This window comes from Panthera onca, chromosome D2, assembly GCF_046562875.1.
Source record: "Panthera onca isolate mPanOnc1 chromosome D2, mPanOnc1 haplotype 2, whole genome shotgun sequence".
In the NCBI taxonomy this organism is placed as follows: Eukaryota; Metazoa; Chordata; class Mammalia; order Carnivora; family Felidae; genus Panthera; species Panthera onca.
This window is the reverse complement of record NC_138349.1, coordinates 12,070,031-12,088,109: the sequence shown is the minus strand read 5'-3', so window position 1 is coordinate 12,088,109 and position 18,079 is coordinate 12,070,031. Positions and strand designations below refer to the sequence as shown.

The following is an 18,079-nucleotide window of genomic DNA, read 5'->3' as shown; positions in this document are numbered from 1 at the left end:
CACTACCCCCACCCCCAAAGTCCACTTTGGTGTTACCTTCCCCACCGACCCCCACCTGTGCTCCCACAGAACCCACACTTCCCATTTCTCTGCTCAGCACACTTGGCAAGGCTTATTTAACAAGTTGCTTTGCCAATCGATGCCTGTTCCCTAAAGTAGCTCATCTGTCTTGTCCCTGGCTGTCTCTTCACAAGGCCTGGCCCTGAGCGGGCATTCCACAAAGATCAGGTCAACTCGGCTGAACCAAAGGACAGACCAGCCCGGTGTGCAGGGAGAGCAGCTTGGGGGACCTCAGAATGCTGGTCTAAGTCCCAGCTCAGCCGCAGGGGGATCTCAGCCTCCCGATGAGGACAATGTGGCAGGAGGGGCCAGGGGAGAGGGCTGGCTGATCTGTAGGCCCCCCTCACCCTCAACACACAAAGAATACAGCAGAAAAATGAACATCATCTGTTTGCCTGCTTGACTGTCAGCCCGGGTTTTAGACTGAGGCTGGGCAAATCAATTACACGGTGCAGCATTTATGAACAGTGGTCCCTGGGCCCTGTCCTGGATATGGGGCCAAAGGGAAACTGAGTGCTTCTGCCTCCAGGGTGGCATCCTAGCTTTCCAAGGCAGGCCAGGCCATCTGCTCCCTTTTCCCCAGAGGCCATTCACCACCCGGGAGGCTCAGACAAAATCATCCAAGGAGGAGAAGAAGCTTGAAAGAAGCAAATGCCAAGAGTCCTGCCTGGGAAGGCTTTCTAGGCTGACCTAAGAAATGTGAGCTAAAGAGAACAAATCTTAGCATCCGTCCTTGCCCCCACTGAGAGGAAAGCAGCGGAAAGAAGGCCCCTTTGCTCCATCTTGGGAGAAGTGTGTCTGAGTCAGGAAAAGGCTTTGAATAAACCAGTGATGAACACTTTCCGAGTTGTCGTCTACAAACACATAACGGCTGCTGGCCTCGTGGAGTCCGGCTTTTGGAGACAGAGGCTCAAGACCGGCAGCCCACAGGCTGCATCTGCCCAGGGATGTGTTTCGTTTGGCAGGCAAGGTTTTCCATCTTTTGAAAATCAGTTCCAACATTTATAGAATCGAGTGGTTCCATAAGAATCCGAACGCCCGATTTCTCTGGAAAACCAGGCAGTACCGGGCTGAAGAAGGTAGAAGGGGCCTCAGGAAGAAAGGCCCGCCCCTCAGGGTTCTGGGGGCAAGGGTGGGCAAGTGAAGACGTAGGTGGGCAGAACTCGAAGCATGGGGAAGCCCAGAGAGCCACAGGCCCCCAAGCGCTCACTGCCAAAGTCAGCTACACTCAGCCGCAGCCGCTGGAGGCAATGCTGGCTGCCCACAGTGGCCCCAGTCCCCACTACTCCCTATAGCCTCACACCAAAAGCCTTGCGGATTCATGTTCCTCACCAGCCCCTGTAGGCATTTAGCTGGGAGCCTCTGAGACATACACAGGCACAGGCTTCACGAACACACCCGATCCACAGGCCTCCTTCCCCATAATCTCCTCCACCTCCCCTCGCACTCAACCTTCAAGGACAGGAAATCCACTGACGTCAGAGTTAAAGGCGACCTCCTGCAGAGAGCACACATATACCCAGGAGAACAGTCAGAAACTCTCTCTGCGGGACCCCTGCCAACGGCAGGATGTTTTGTAAAGATACGTTGAATAATTGACAATCTATCTGATTCGAGTACCACTTTTATTGCCACACATCTGCTTAGCGTTTTACTACATCCGTACAAAATGCCAACACGTCCAACTCTGGGGAAGCATCCTCGTAACTTATTCATGAAGAAAAAAACCGTGTGCGATGATGAACTTGAAACGACATAAATTGTCATTTTTGCTTTAAATATTTGTCCATCTGAACTGCTCCATTCAAAAATTAACACACTTTTTAAAACTATTAATATTTGATCCACCCAAGAGACCTAATCTGAAGCTTCAGTCTTTCCCCAAATCCAGTATGGATCTGATTTCTTTAGGCAATTTCTTTTCTTCTTAAACAATTTTTTAATGTTTATTATTTTTGAGAGAGAGAGCATGTTGTGCGCGCATGTGTGCGCTCGAGTCGGGGAGGGGCAGAGAGAGAGGCAGAATCTGAAGCAGACTCCAGGCTCCGAGCTCTGAGCTGTCAGCACAGAGCCCAACACGGGGCTGGAACTCACGAACCATTAAGATCGTGACCTGAGCTGAAGTCGGACACTTAACCGACTGAGCCACCCAGGCAGGCACCCCTCTTTAGGCAATTTCAAAGTCTATTGGAAAGGCAGCTGAACTATTTTTTTTTAATTCTTTTTTAACGTTTATTCATTTTTGAGAGACAGAGGGAAACAGAGCGCAGGCAGGGGAGGGGCAGAGAGAGAGTGAGACACAGAATCTGAAGCAGACTCCAGGCTCTGAACTATCAGCACAGAGCCCGACGCACGGTTTGAACCCACGAACCGTGAGATCATGACCTGAGCCAAAGTCGGACGCTTAACTGACTGAGCCACCCAGGCACCCCAAGGCAGCTGAACTTTATAAGAAGAGAAAAAAATCATCAAGAATGTGATTACAGACTGGAAGAAATACCTGCTTCTTATCCTGTGTTTTCTTAAAATCTTCACACGCTAGCCAAAATAAAACATTTTCTTCACTGAATTCCTTTTTTAAAAATTCCTGTGGATAAAAAGAAGAAACAACATCAAGCAGTATTCCACTTTAACAACAAACAAACAAACAAACAAACAAATAATGTGTTTCTCTCCAAGGACTGGTTTGGCAAAATTCAACAAATGAGTATGGTGCAGTCACCCTGCGAAAAACTCCATCCTGAAAAACAAAGTGCATGTTTAATGTTAAAGCTAGAATTTCATACGCATTTGAACTTAATGACTTTGACATTGTGAGGAAGAGTAAAAATGAAGCAAGAATCTACTCACTAAGGCTAAGCTGGCAATAAATTACCAAAGAGTAAATTAAAGTGGGAGATATATTAGTTCCTTCCAGACAGTGTTTAGACAAAGTACATTCCTCTAAAATCAGCCCCATTTATTTAAACAAAAGAAAAGAAAACCTATTAAGCATGTCTGAAAATGCCACGATGAAAACGATTTTAAGTTGGAGGTGAGTTTTCGTTTGGCAGACGCTGGGGAGTTAGCAGTACACCCTGTTATCCCGCTGTGCACAGGAAAGCGTCCTCTGTGAGATCCAGACAGGGCTCGCAATGGCCTGGTGTCCGGGAATGGCAGTAGACCAGCCCGTCACCCCTCCCTCGGCACCAAAACAGGGACCGACAGCATCAGGGCTTGCCCTGACCTGGCCCAAGACTTAAAGACAGGAGTTGGTGGGACTCAGGCAGATACCGGGCATTCTCAGAAGTCACACGCGGGTCTTCTGACACCTGGGGTTTCTGCGAGCCAGAGCAGTTCTTTGTCGGCAGGACTGACACTTCCCATCCATCCACCCTCCTCTCTGGGTTCAACCTCACTTTTCTAGCTGTTGTCCACCCCTCTCACTCTATTAATAATGAGTCCTGGGAATCCCCAATGCACAAGGGAACAAACCTTCACATCAGAGAGACCCAGACCGCCCCCTCCCAGGTGTCACAGAGCTGGAAATTCTTTGTAGATTCTGCCAGCGAGCACGGTACCTCGTCCCCATCACCCCTACCCGCTCCCATCCAGCCAGATGAAAACCAGAAACAGTCTGTGTATGCCCCTCAGTTCTGGTCCATGGCCATCCAGGAAAGCCATCTCGGCCATGACAACTGAGAAGTCCTTACTCTCAGTGTTAAACAGTGTTTAACATTTTCAGTGTTAAAAAAAAAAAAAAACCATCCTGTGTTTCCCCCACAGACATCTAAACTTCTTCGTGGGTTGCATCAATCCCGGTCAACAATGAAAAAGGCAAACCCTAAATCTTTTCACGCCTTCTGGGTCTTCAAGCAGATTCTCCAGAGAGGCTGCCCATTTGGCTGTGCTCTTGGGGTTCTGGTGGCTGCTGCTGGGACTCCCATCACTGCTGTGGATGTCTGCAAAGCAAAGTTCAGGATGTGTTTGTGGCTCAAAGATACTTTCATTTTAAAATATCTGCATATAATGGTCATCAAATTCATCATCATCAACAACATCATCATCATCAAATATATATTATGTGCCAGGATAATTATATTCTAGGCACTTAACCCAGGGAAATCATTCCAGTCCTGATAATGACCTTATGAAGTAGGCACTGCCATTTTCTCCATGTTACAGGTTAGGGAAACTGAGGCTCAGAGCAATGACAAAAGGGCCTTGCCATTTTCTACCACTCTCCATCCATCCTTCCTCCATCCACATGACCACTGGCCAACCCTCAGGCAGCCCTCAAGTCTCATTCAAGCCATCTTCCCAGGGACCCCAACTCAATGGCTACTCCTTCCCCATCACACTTTGTGCACAGTCTTGTAATTATCGTGCTGTGTTGTGATTATTTGTACGACTGACTCAATCGTCTGAAAGCTTCTGTAGATCTTTACCTTGAATCTGCAACATGTGGCTCATTGCCTGGCACATAAATAAAAGTATGTACCAGGGCTGGGATGGAGTGGGAAAAGGGAGCACTGGCTGCAGGTACAAAATTTCAGGGGGTTGCCCCCCCCCAAAAAAAAAAAAAAAACCTCAGGCATGAACATAAATGGTATTTTCATGCATGATTTTGAAAAATCAAAATTAATGGAAAGAATTCCATCATGAGCAAAATATCAAAATTTTAAATAAAGACAGGATGGGTATTACTGATTTTTCGTTTTGCCTCAGGCTCCAATATGGCTCAGCATCACACTGTTCCTCTGTGTGTAGACTGAATGAATGAATGACTGTCTGCACCTGCACATCTGATGCATTCTCTTCCTCAAGACACCTGCAAAGTCCCTTGACTGAAGGAAAGGGGACAGGGGACCTCCAGCTAACACACTGTGGCTACTCGCCTGAGAGGAAGTGACAGCACAAACATGCCTCGTTCTCCAGAATTTGGCCCCTTCCTGGAGTCAAGGAAAAACCATGGAATGCCACTTCGGGTGGGCCCAGGTTCCAAACCCAGTTCGGCCAATTCAAACTGTGTGGTAAGGGGCAACATTCTGTGTGGAAGGTAAAGATAATCCTCCTATCTCTCCCATTATCCAAGGACTAAAAGAGGAAGCACACCAGCCATCTAGAAGCTCACACTGCACTCTCAACAAACGTTAGTTCCTCTCTCCTCTTCCCTAAAATAATGATCTATCAAGTGAACTATTTTTATACCTAATATTTTTTTCTCCATTGCCTTTTTGTTTTCAAAGTAGAAACATGTTTCTATAAAGAAAAGTTTGAACGTAGGAGAAAATAAGCTTTTAACTAAAAAATCGGCAAAGCAAACCATTCGAAAAGGATAAATGAAAAAAAGTCTTATGAATATTAATTGCTGCAAATAGCCAGGATGCCATACAGTTTAAAATGTTTTTGCTTTTGTTGTTGTTGTTTTTTTTTAATGTTTATTTATTTATTTTGAGAAAGAGAGAGACAGAGAGCGCACAAGCAGGGGAGGGACAGAGAGGGAGACACATCTGAAGCAGGCCCCAGGTTCCAAGTTGTCAGCACAGAGCCTGAGGCGGGGCTCGAACTCACGGAGCTGTGAAATCATGACCTGAACGGAAGCTGGATGCTTAACCAACTGAGCCACCCAGGTGCCCCTCAAATGTTTTTGGAGGGAAGTCATATCATGATACATTGTACTTAATAGTAACTCAGCTCCCATGATCTTTCATGTTCTATTGGGGATCAACACACGTGTTAATTTCTCAAGCAGCTGACACCGTCTCCCAGCATCTGGGAAAACTACCTGGATTTATTTTATTTATTTATTTTTAAAGTTTATTTTTATTTATTTTAAGAGAGAGAGAGCAAACAGGGGAAGGGGGGTGGGGGGGACAGACCCCAAGCAGGCTTCTCACTGTCGGTGCAGAGCCTGATGCAGGGCTTGAACTCACAAACTGTGAGATCATAACCTGAGCCGAAATCAAGAGTCAGATGCTTAACGACTAAGCCACCCAGGCGCCCAACCACCTGGATTTTAGACATTCAGTGGCTGACTCCGGCTGAACAAAACAGAAGCCAGAAACCCCAGCTGGGCGCTGTGTTTCAATACGCATTGGTGATGGAGCACATAAGAGAATTATTTGGGACAAATCTACTCCTCTAATCGCGAAGCAAACTCACTCGAACACATCACAAATGGACCCAACGCTTCTCTAAAGTGAATCTTCAGTTCGTGGATATTAAATTAGTCCCCCACTCTCTTTGCAAATGCTAGAATGGCAAGCATCTAAACACCGAGTTTCTTCCCCACAAACTATAAATCAAGTTAAAAGGTCATTATTTAAGAAAGTTCTGCAAGAGGGTTCATTCTGCCAAGCATTTCACCAATTTACGGTCCTGTCCTTGAATACAGCTTGACAATTTACTCCATTTCCTCAGCAGACCTTCTCTTAAGTAAATAAATGCAGAGACACAAGTGGGCTATTCCGGGAACAGTCTTAGGCAGCCACAAATTCCTCTCCGTGTCGCAGAACACCTACTTTGCCCATAAGTTTTCAACCTAGGTCTGAAAGGATTCCAAGACTCCTGGCATTCTTTTCAATAATAAACCAAACCACCCTTGGGCTTTCGCTGCCACGCTGTCTTGAAAATAAATACACTTGGTGCATTCTCATGTAGCCAAAAGAGTTAACCAGATTGTCTGGTTAACTGAGAGATAGGATATCTGGCCCCACCATGAGATAACTGTACCTCCCCTACCCTTTATTTCATACTCTAATCGTTTGGCATGTTAGGCTTCTGTGCCAGCTTTCACTCGAACAAAAAGTCTTAGAATTCAATGCCTACTAGTCTGGTCTAGTCCCCTTATTTTCCTTACTGGGAAATAAAGGTTCAGGGGGTAAAATGAACTAGAACTCCTTGATGGAACCAGTATTGGGACTTACGTGTGAAGGCGACTGTCCCTATAAGGACCACCTCCACAGAACCCCAGACTGCTCCAGAACCCGGGGACTTTGCAAAATAAGTGGCCCTTCCTCTCAGTTCTCTGTGGGGCTACCACTTCCGTGCCACCAAGAGTAAAGGAATACATCTCCCACGACACTGTTACAGAAGGGCACAGAATTTCCAGAGCTGGCTCAGAAAGGACACCAAGATATAGCTCACTACTCTCCTTGGCCGTGGTTACTAGTGTCTGGGTTTGCTGCCCTGGACAGAGACAAAATCCGGGGCACCCGGGGAGCTCAGTCAGTTAAGTGTCAGACTTCAGCTCAGGTCATGATCTCAAGATTTGTGGGTTCGAGCCCCGCATGGGCTCTGTGCTGACAGCTCGGAGCCTGGAGGCTGCTTCAGATTCTGTGCCTCTCTCTCTGCCCCTCCCCAACTCGTGCTGTCTCTCTCTCTGTCTCTCTGTCTCTCTCTCAAAAATAAACACACACTATGAAAACCAATTTGACAATAAATTATATTTTTAAAAAACAACAAAAAAGAAAAAAATAATAAACATGCATTAAAAAACAAACAAACAAACAAGTTCCTTCTTGCCTTTCTGCCCACCTTCTGCCCCAACCATCCTGACCATAGGAATCTTCTACCCACACTCTGTCTGCCATGTTTTCTCACTTTCCCCAGAAATATTGGTTTGAATTTTTCCAAGACTTCCTGATTGTCTTTCAAAAGCCTGATGAAGGCTTCTGGCTACGCCTGTTTTTCTTAATCCTTCTTGATTGGTAGCAACATGCATAGATAGCTCTGGAGAGAGCAGCATTTGCACACTCCATTCATTTAATGATGTATCTCTTTTCCAAGTCATTATCCTGACCTCCAGCGAGACTGAGCAGAGGCCCGCCCCATTTGGTACTACTCTAGACATTGCCCCTTAACTCAGGGTATTTCTACTCAGGGTCCCCTGCTCAGGAGACTTTCACTACTTACCAATGCACATATGTAAAGGCGTCCTAAGACAAGTTCACCTTCAATGTAACAATCAGTCCAATAATTATAAGAAAAAGAAATAACCTCTCTCCATAGCAAGCAGGTTTACATCTGAACTTAAGAATAAAACAAAATCAAGAGTTCCCAGCTTCTCAGCTCCCGGCACTTGGAGCCATAAAGGTGTAATATTCCCCTTTGCTTTTTCATTGACAAAAGTTGCCGGTTGGGGTGGATTACACAAGAAAGCAAGCTTGGAATGCACAGGTGGGAAAAAACAGTCAAACATATTTTTCTAGCAGCTTTAAGATCACTCAAGCTAGTAACGAATTACCGCTGATAACATTTGTTTGTTTCAATTTTGTCCAGATCTGTTTATCTTTTCTTATTGTTTTTCACCTATAAAACATTTTCGCAATGGAAAAAATTTTTTTTTAATTTTTTAAGCTTATTTATTTTTAGAAAGAGAGACAGAGAGCAAGAAGGGGAGGGACAGAGAGAGGGAGAGAGAGAGAATCCCAAGTAGGCTCCAGGCCGTCAGTGTGGGGCTTGAACTCACAAACCGTGAGATCATGACCTGAGCTGAAATCAAGGGTCAGACACTTTACCGACTGGGCCACCCAGGCACCCCTGGAAAAAAATTTTTTTAATCTCCTGGGCTCTTTAAAGCATTTCAGATCGGGGCGCCTGGGCGGTTCAGTCAGTTGAGCATCCGGCTTCCGCTCAGGTCACGATCTCACAGTTCGTGGGTTCAAGCCCTGCATCAGGCTCTTTGCTGACAGCTCAGAGCCTGGAGCCTGCTTCGGATTCTGTATCTCCCTCTCTCTCTGCCCCTCCCCTGCTCGCTCTCTGTCTCTTAAAAAAAAAAAAAAAAAAAAAAAAGTTAAAGCATTTTAAATCAAATTTTTGTAGGCATAATACTTATTTGTCAATACATTGATCTTCACACTAATCCATCATCAGCTAATAACAACAGTGAACACTTATAAATTGCTTATAGTGCGCTGGGTACTGTTCCAAGCTTTTTCTGTGAGTTAAATCATCCACTTCTCACAAGGACCCTGTGGTGTGATTGATATTACCCCACTTCACAGATGAGGAAACACAGATGAAGCATGGTAACTTGCAAGGGTCACCCAGCTAGGAAAGGGGCGGGGGGTGGGGGTGTCAGGGTCCAAGCACGACCTTCACCATGAGACTCGAGTGCCATTTTTAGTTTTGACATCTGCCGGTCCTCACACTCACCAAGGCCAGAACATAGCAGCCTTGAAGAGAAAGATACCATCTGCACCGCGGGGAAAGCCTGAGAAAACTGAGAAGGAATTCTACGTAGACAAAAACCCACACGAGACCGGGCCAGCATCATCTAACACTCAAACACAGTGTCCATACACTCTCCATTTACATTTATGCGGTTCTATGTGGTTTCTGGCTTCAGTAAAAGCCAGTATTTCAAAGATACAGATGGCGGAGGCTGGTTGCTTGCCGCGTATTTCGTAATGCATTATTTATAGATGCTATGATGTCATATCTATCAGGGGCTTCGCCAGACATTAACTCCTTGGAAATCCATACTCAAAAGGCATCCGTAACACTCATCGAAACTGAATGCTTGCAGCCTGGATTCCTGCTATTAGTCTGCAGGAAGGTCTGGGTAATTATCCTGCCTAGACAGTTTTCCCAGTCAAATAATGTTCTAATAAAATCTCAATACCAACTTCCTCAAAGCAGAGTCAACGTCCAAAATCAAAGAGTCTCTCCTAAGTACCCCCCAAAACTTACAGCATCATTAAGGAAACAAGCCAAATATTCAAGCCTAGGAAGAGGCAGAAATGTTCACTCCAAAATTCTGAAGTGGTTTGGTACAACACACACACACACACACACACACACTCACAGTCACACGCCATACTCCCATAAATATTCAAGGAAAGTGCACCCCCAAGGAGCTTATTTAAAACTTCATATCAACTATGCCACATCAAACATATTACATTTAAAAAAAAAAAAAAAAAAAGACTTTTTCTTTTTTCCAAACTTAGAAGCAGAGAATCAGTTTGTTACAACTGGTGATCTATGTAAGGCTCCAGAGAAACTGGGTCATGGAAACACTCTATCTAAATATTACTTAAGTGTTTTTCGGCTCCAGTATCTAACTTCTGAGAATAACTATCCTTCAAGCATGCAATTCCCTTGGTGCGGAGGTCTGCATGAATGGCAATTAGCAGAATATAATAACAAAAATGAAAAAGCTTAAAAATAATCCTACTAATAGCAAGCATCAAAGACCAGAGAGGGTGACAGGGCTGCAGAGGGTTGGCTGGGCTCAGAAAAGGCATCATGGCGTTTTTCACGTGAAGCCAGAGACCTCAGAGAAAGCTGACTGCTCAGGCAGTGCCTCCAAAGGTCACCTGTGCACCTGTGCCTGCACTCCTCGCTCCCCCCAGCCCCTGCCCTGCCCCGCTGTCACCCGGGCAACACACAAGCTGAGGTCATCGCCAAAGGAGGTGGGGGTCACTCCTTACATTCCATGCTCCAGGGTCCACTTGAGGAGCTTCACACAGCCCAAAAACCCACTGCCTTCTCAGAGACGCTTCGTGGGAGACAGGCCAGGGGGCTGCGGGTCTCCTGAACACCCTTGGGTCTGGAGGAAAAACAAGCCTCCACATCCTCTTTTGAGTGGACTAAACAACAGATGGCCACTGGTTTCCAGTTTCTACCAGAGGGAAGGAAATAAGAACGCCAGACTGTTATTTGTAGACTCCCTAGAATCTTCACTTTCTAGGCAAAGACCCAGAAAAAATAAAATTACCCGGGAGCCCTATCCTGGGGGTGAAAATGAAGACCCTGTCATTATTTTCTTCACTTCCCAGAAGCCCCTGTGCTTCCCCTGGGGGCCTGACAGTCATGCATAAATGTGCCCTCACTCCCCCCCCCGCCCCCCCCCCGCCCCCGCTGCCCCCGGCCCCTATCGAGAGGCAAGTAAATGACATCCCCCCCTCCAGGATCAGAGAGACTGTGCATTTCTTGAGTAAGAGCTGCGTCGTCCTCAGGGTCAGCAGTGCCTGGCGCTCATGGTCATGTTTACATTGATGAACGTTTTCTGATAGATTGGGGGCGAGACAGTGAGGATGACAGCTGTAAAAATAGCTGCTTGACTGAGCACTTACTATATCCTGTCTCAACTTCCCAGTGACCCGTAGAGGTCGGGCTCATCTTTGGCCCATTTTACAGAGAAGGAAACAGAGGCACAACGAGGTTCAATAAACCGGCTCCAAGGAGCAAGTGAAGAAGGAGACGAGGTAGGATTCAACCCCAAGTTGGCATCAGAGCCTAGAAAGGGAAGGGCCGTGACAGACGCAAGAAGTGAAAGGCGGGGCCCTCTTTCTCACGGAACTTAAAATTAATTGACAAGGTGAGACCAGGAGTTCCCAGATGGCCGTCTGCCCACAATGCCACAGGCTGGCACGGAGTTTATTTCACTGGTTCGTGAAGAAATGAGAATAAGGATAAGGAAACATTTACCAAGTGAGCTGTCTTGATGCAGTAAGGACAGCCCTGGGTTATTCTTAGGAAAGAGATCATTATTTACATAGTACAAAATTCAAGAGGCCGAAGAGGGAGCACAGTAGAACAGGGCTTCCTCTCAGCTCTGTCCCTTGCCTACCCAGGGCCTCTCCCTAGATGCAACAACTTCTAGAAGATTCCTGAGTATCAGGACATTTCTTTTTAAAGTTTATTTATGTATGTAAGTATGCATGTATGTATATATGTATGTATGTATGTATTATGAGAGAGACAAAGAGAGTGTGAGCAGGGGAGGGGCAGAGAGAGAGAGGAGATGGAGAATCCCAAGCAGGCCCCATGCAATCAGTGCACACAGCCCAACGCAGGGCTCGAACCTATGAACCGTGAGATCATGACCTGAACCGAAATCAAGAGTCGGATGCTCACCGGACTGAGTCACCCAGGCGTCCCCAGGACATTTCTTTACACAAGATTATATCTTTACTATTCAGGGTGTTAAAATGCCCTTTTGTTCATGGGATGATAAAGATGGCTGATGATGGCTTTGTTTATAATGTCCTGACTGGAGAAAGGAAGAAGGGAGACAGGAAAGAAAATTTAGCAGCTCCCCATTACATATATATACATACATACATATATATATATATATATATATATATATATATATATATATACACACACACACATATTTCAGCTCTAAATATATATTTTTTAATGTTTACTTATTTTTGAGAGACAGAGTGTGAGCAGGTGAGGGGTAGAGAGAGGGAGACACAGGATCCGAAGCAGGCTCCAGGCTTCAAACTGTCAGCACAGAGCCCGATGCAGGGCTCGAACTCATGAACTATAAGATCATGACCTGAGCCCGAGTCGGATGCTTAACCGACGGAGCCACCCAGGCGCCCCACCCCAAATATATTTGAACAAAACGACCAAGTGGATCCTGAGCGAGGCCATGCAGATAGCTCTGGACTTGGGTCAGGGAGCTGAGTTCTCTGGTCTGTCCCCTCCTAAATGGGCTGCTCCTGTCAAGTCCCTGCCCCTTGGTGGCCTCTGCAGCTGTCCAGGAAAAGACAAAGTGGACAGGCTGCATTTCGGGGGCAGAGAGGGAGGGAGGCATGAGGCTGGAGAGAGCGGCAGGGAGCAGGGAGACCCAGCTTTGGGAGAAGACTTAGGACAGAGGACACCCTCGGGAAGCAAAGGGGCAGAAGTGGGAATGCCCAGCCGCCCAAGGGCACAGCAAGAACGGGGAAACGGGGCCAGGAGAGAAGGCGGGCCAGATGAGGGGTCCCTGAGCACCGCGCAGAGGGGGCAGCACAGCTGACCCAAGGGCACTCGGCGAGGCCTGGAGGGATGCGAACTGGCTTAGAAGGGAAATGAGTCCCCGGGAGCCTGCGTGGGGCTGTTTCCTCCCAGTGGACGCCTCCTGACAGCTCTTATCAGGGAGCTGCTGCTGTCGCCTGCCCAGGCCCCCTCCGCCCCCACCGTCCCTCCTGGGGCCTGCTGCAGTGGAGAGCTATCTGAGGGAAGCAGAAGATACCAAGGAGAGTAAATTTAGTACAATTTAAACAGCAAGCTTCCGAGCCCAGCGCCTGAGGCGGAGGGCATTACTCAAGCCCAGCGGGGGAAGTGGCTCAGTTCATCCAGGAAGTCCCAGGAAATGGCCCCCCCAGGCACCTGCTTAGGTTCCCCAAATGCCTAACAGTGACAAAAGGAGACATCCGTCCCACACAAAGTCAATGAAGGCATAAAAATAAAAAAAAAAAAAAAGAGCATCATTAGCACCTGACCCCCACCGTCTACAGGCTGCTCTTCGCGGCATTCAGAGCTGGCGCTGACCACGTGGCTGACCACACTGGTTTAAATCAACACCCCTTCCGCGGCCCAGCCCCGCCACTCTGTCCTTGCGTTGCTCTCCCTGAACCCACAGTCCTGGGCCAGTGATGTTCTGCAGGGAAAGTTTCCCTGGGGGGCCAAGACTGCCCGGCTGCTGGGTTGTTAAAACAAAGACATTAAATTGCGATGCTGACTGTCACCTCTAAGTGAAAACTTAAGCCCAGCAATAAATCTGAAACTGGTCCCAAGGGTTTAATGGGATCATGTACAACAGGCCCCCTGCCCTGGGGAGGGCCATGGTCTGCCCGGCAGGGTGGGGATTCCCTCAACGGGTCACCCCTCAATCTGCTGGCCGACGGAAGGCTGTGGCTTTGGCTTTGCTTTTCAGGTGAGTAGCGTCAGTTACCATCAACAGCGTAAGTGGTTGTGAGGGGCAAAGGGTGGTCAGAGTCCCTCAAGGGGTCCTTGCACTTCAGTGGCATCAGAATCACTGGGGGCACTTGTTGAAAATGCAGCCTCCTCTCCCTCCCACCTTGGGTCCCCAAGACTGAACCAGTGGGCCCAGGGTGTGGCCTGGGAAGCTGCATTTTATCGATGCCCTCCCCACCCCCAGGTGGCTCACGAACACACTTTGAGAAATCTCAGAAAGCAGAATAAGGAACAGCATTTTGAGCCTCGGAATTAGGGGTTAGGAACTCCAAATCCTCAGCTTGAAGAGCCTGTCTCCAATGCGGTTTTGCTGAAAAGCAGGAAAAGTCTACAGTAGAAGGTTCTGGGAGGCAGGAGTGTAGCCGGGTCCATATTAGGGGTCTGCAGGAGTGGATCCAGCACTTGTGGGGCTGGAAGCTTATACAATTTGGAGAGCCACTTTAGAAAAAACAATTCAAAATGACCAAATAAAAATGTTGCACAGGGTCTCATGGATCACTCGGCTGGCTTCCCGGTACCTCCACCCCAGGCCCACAGTCCCCCCTTCTCACTTGACTCCTTCTTTTCTCACTGCTGGATGGTGATGCCCAAATGGCAGGGCCTCATTTGCCCTTTCCCATCAGTGGGGCATACTTTCAACCTAAAAATCCTAAGGACATTGGGCTCTCAGATCAGGCATCAAATACCCATCCATGATGCTTAGCTACTAATCTTTGTATTTGTGGCCGAACCCTATTTCATAAGGCTGAAAAGTTGCCGCCCTAAAAGAGGTACACTCCACTGGTATCCCTAAAACCGCCCCAGTCTTTCTGGAGTGAACCTACACACATACAACACCCTCTCCCCAAAACCATGTATGCCCCCAAATGAGAGCAAAGCAATGAATAACTCAGGCAGAGAAGTCCAGAGCAGCTCTGTTTATCATAGGAAAGGGGGAAGCTAACCATTATTATTCATTTATTACGTGCCAGGCAATGCACTGGGGACTTCATATGTTTTAGTGTGTTTGATCCCACAACTCTATGAAACCCACTTTACAGGCGGGAAAACAGACACAGAGGTGTGCTAGTAAACCAGCTCTCCTGCGGGGGGAGGGGAAGCTTGATTTTTAACATTTGTCGATTTCCATGGTATAAATACCCACCAACAGCCAATTTCAAGCTATCCATGACTTAGCAGCCAGTTCTCAGATTTCCCGATAATTTAGCAATTGGCTCAGAGGTCAAGTAACTTGCCCAAGATCGCTAAATGATAGAGTCAGGGCGGGAACCAGGAGTTTAACTCCAGAGTCCAGGCTCTGACTACCACTCCCCAGGCCTATGAATACTCAACAACAGGGATCGGCTGAAATGAACCCCCACAAAGGAATCCTTTGACCCTCAGACAACACGGCAAGATTTACGTGACCACTAACACTAATACAAGCTCTTTACCATGACCCTACGAAGTCTTACTTTATAAGGATTGTCCTGTTAACGCAATGATTTGCATAATGGACGGGAAACCAGCTCCATGTAAGCGCTCAAAGAGGGATAGCTATTTTATTCCCATTTTGCAGATCCTTATCTGCACAAAGTTTCCACAGCAGTGGAGGTGGGATTTGGTCCCAGCCTGTCTGGTCCCAGTTCATCCTCTTAACTGCAATGTCCCTCATAAAATATGATAGTCAGTGAGAAGAGGACACGGACCAACCAGCACAGACTCTTAGCACCATGAAGTCAGTTTGGGAGTGGAACACTGCAGAAAAGCCTACCAACTCCAGAATCAGGCAAACCTGGGTTTCAGCTTCTCCATCGCCTCCTAAGTGTGACTTGGGGCGAGTTACCTAACGACTCTTGGCTTCCGTTCCCTCCTCTGGAACGTGGCCAATACCAGGAGACAGTACCTGTCTCATGAGGTCGTCCTACGGGTGGAGAGACAACACAGAACTGGGTGAACAGAGACCCGGGCCCACATGACGAGCTCAGAGGGGCACAGCTATTATTCTGCACAAAAACGGTAAGATGGTTGGAATCAAAGGCATGGTCCCGTCTCCACCGTGGATTCTTTGTCCTATCAAATTGCTCCGAATTGTGGCTCAGGCTGGTCCGTTGGGACAGCCAAGCCCAGTGCACGGTAATGTCAGCGCTCCCCGGCGCCAACTACAGATGTGCATTCTCCACCCTGCTGTTCACCCTCCTCGGCGCGCCCACATTTGGGCTCCGCAGCGCAGAACTGAAGGCGCCGGGCAGCCCAGGCCCCGCTGCCAGTCCGGTGCCCCGGGGTCCGGTCGTGCCTCCTCTGGGCGCCGCGCGGGCATCATTCGCAACGACGCCCGCAGCGGACAGAGAGGCAGAGAGCTCCAGGGGAGAAGGGCCCCGCGCGACGTTCTGCTTTCGGATCTAGAGCCCACACTCCCTCCAAAGTTTCGGGTGTTTGGGATCTCCTTTCTCCTCGCAGACCATCACTAAAAAGAAAACTGCTGTTGTTCCCCCTTTTGTCCAAACTTCCTCCCCGCAGCGCCTCTCGGGGGGGTGGGGGGGGGGGGGGACTTTGCGCTCCCGCAGCGGCGGCGGCCGCAGGGACGCTGAAAGGAGCGAGGAGAAGTGGCGCGGTCCGCGGCGACTGTCGTCGGGTGGCATCGCCAAGCCGCGCCCGAACACAGGAGGGAGGGAAGGATGCCCGGGACCCCGGGCGGGCAGCGGCGGCCGAGGCGGCTCCTCGGAGGCCCCGAACCCCAGCCCGCCGGCCCGGGAGCCGCTTACCTGACGGCGGCCGCTTCCTGCTGAGCCGGCTCACGGCGCGGTTAAACATCGCCGCGGTCGCCCGGGGAGGAAGGAGGAGCGGCCGGGCGGCGCGGCGGCTGAGCCTGAGGACGGAGGGGAGGTGGAGGCCAAGGAGGAGGAGGAGCCGGCTCGGCACCGCCCCGGCGCGCCCGCCCCCGCCCCGCCGCCCTCCTCCCAGCCAGGCGCCGCGTGGCGCGCTCGGTGCGCCCTGCCCGCCCGCCCCGGTGGGGGCCCCGCGGTCCCGCCTCGGGGTCCCGGGCGGGCCAGGGCGGCCCCCGGGCGATCAAACGCCGGGACCCGACCCCGTGCCCGGGGTGGGGCTCACTGCCCCGGAGGGAGCCCGCGCCGCCCGTGGCTTAGGAGCTCTCTCCTGGCGCCCGTGCGCCCCGGGGCCCCCCGCCGCCCAGCGGAGCTCGCCGAAGAGGTCGCCCCGGGCCCCGCCCCGCCCGCCTCGCGACTCCGCGTCCAAACCGGTCTCCCGCCCTCTTCCTGCAGCCGCGGGAAACGGGCACGGCGCCGCCGGCGCACAGCGCTCCGCGGCTCCGCGCGCCTTGGCCGGGCGGTAGTCGGGGGTCCCCTCTCGCTACACGGACCCGGAAGCCTCGGCTTCACGGTTCTGCAAAACCCGGGCGCGGCCCACGGCCTTCGCCTTCTCGCCCCCGGGATCCAGGTTCCCCGAGGGCCCGGGCCTGCCCGCCCCGCGACTCCGCGGGTGCCGGGCCCTCCCACGGCCGCGAAGCCGGTGGCGCGTCGCCAGGGTCCCGGCCGCCGGGCCGCGCGCGCAGCGAGCCCAGCCGAGCTGCGCGGCGCGGGCGCCGGAACTTGGGCGCCTTCTGCCCGTGGCCTGGAGGTTCCAGGAGCGGGCCTCGGCGGAATTCTGCAGGAACCCTCCGGGTTCCAGCGCCGCGTGATGCCTCTGCCCCCAAGCGCGGCCGGCCGGGGACACATCTCTAACTTTGGGGACACGTGCTGCAGCTTCCGGCAGGGCCTTTCGCTCAGCGTTCGGGATCACTCCGGTCCACGCTGCGCTCCGGTTCCGATTTCTCCTCTCCCACCACCAATCACCTGCTCAGCACCACCACCCCCCCGCCCCCCGCTCTATCTATTGTCTCCTTCCCCTGCAAAACAGCCCCAAAGGGAGTGTCGTTAGCCTCATTTTCTTGAGCGTTCCGTTTGCGAAGCACTGTCTTTCTGGCGAGTCTTATTTTCCTCCTTGTGTATCTGGCTTTGTCTCCAAATTGGTCTTTATTTTTAGCTGTGCTAATTGCTATTTTTCTAAACCGCTCCCCAGTCGCCGGGCCCTGCCACCCGTCCGTTTGCAGTGTTTTCACTAGCTGGCACTTTTCTTTTGTATCTTCTATTCTGAGCTGCCCGGTGCGCTCATTTTTCCTCCCGCCTTCTACCCACCCGTTCGGTCCCAGTTCTACCCCATCCCGGGCCTCCTGTGGTTGTTTTCTCATGTCTGTCCTCACTCTAGAAGCCTCTCAAAGCCACTTTCCTCGGAGTGTTTCTGAGCACCCCCTGTCCCCGGCTGCCAGGAGAGATCGTGAAGACGACCTGGGTTTTGA

The 18,079-nt window shown here is 50.1% G+C and overlaps 1 protein-coding gene across 4 annotated transcripts in view; it reads right to left on the bottom strand.

Moving 5' to 3' along the window:
- The window catches only part of RGS10 (regulator of G protein signaling 10), a 46,204-nt gene extending 28,793 nt beyond the window's left edge, over positions 1-17,411 (bottom strand). Inside the window, exons 1-4 of one of the 4 annotated variants that reach the window (XM_060641354.3) lie at positions 16,491-17,411; positions 10,479-10,669; positions 3,883-4,001; positions 2,561-2,647 (exon numbers count right to left, since the gene is read on the bottom strand). In XM_060641354.3, coding sequence (XP_060497337.3) covers positions 2,561-2,647; positions 3,883-4,001; positions 10,479-10,485 — 213 coding nt within the window. In that variant the 5' untranslated portion in view covers positions 10,486-10,669; positions 16,491-17,411. The remainder of the gene's footprint in view (positions 1-2,560; positions 2,648-3,882; positions 4,002-10,478; positions 10,670-16,490) is intronic. The other 3 variants (XM_060641352.3, XM_081790459.1, XM_060641353.3) reach the window with 3 other exon arrangements.
- Between the last annotated feature and the right edge of the window lie 668 nt (positions 17,412-18,079).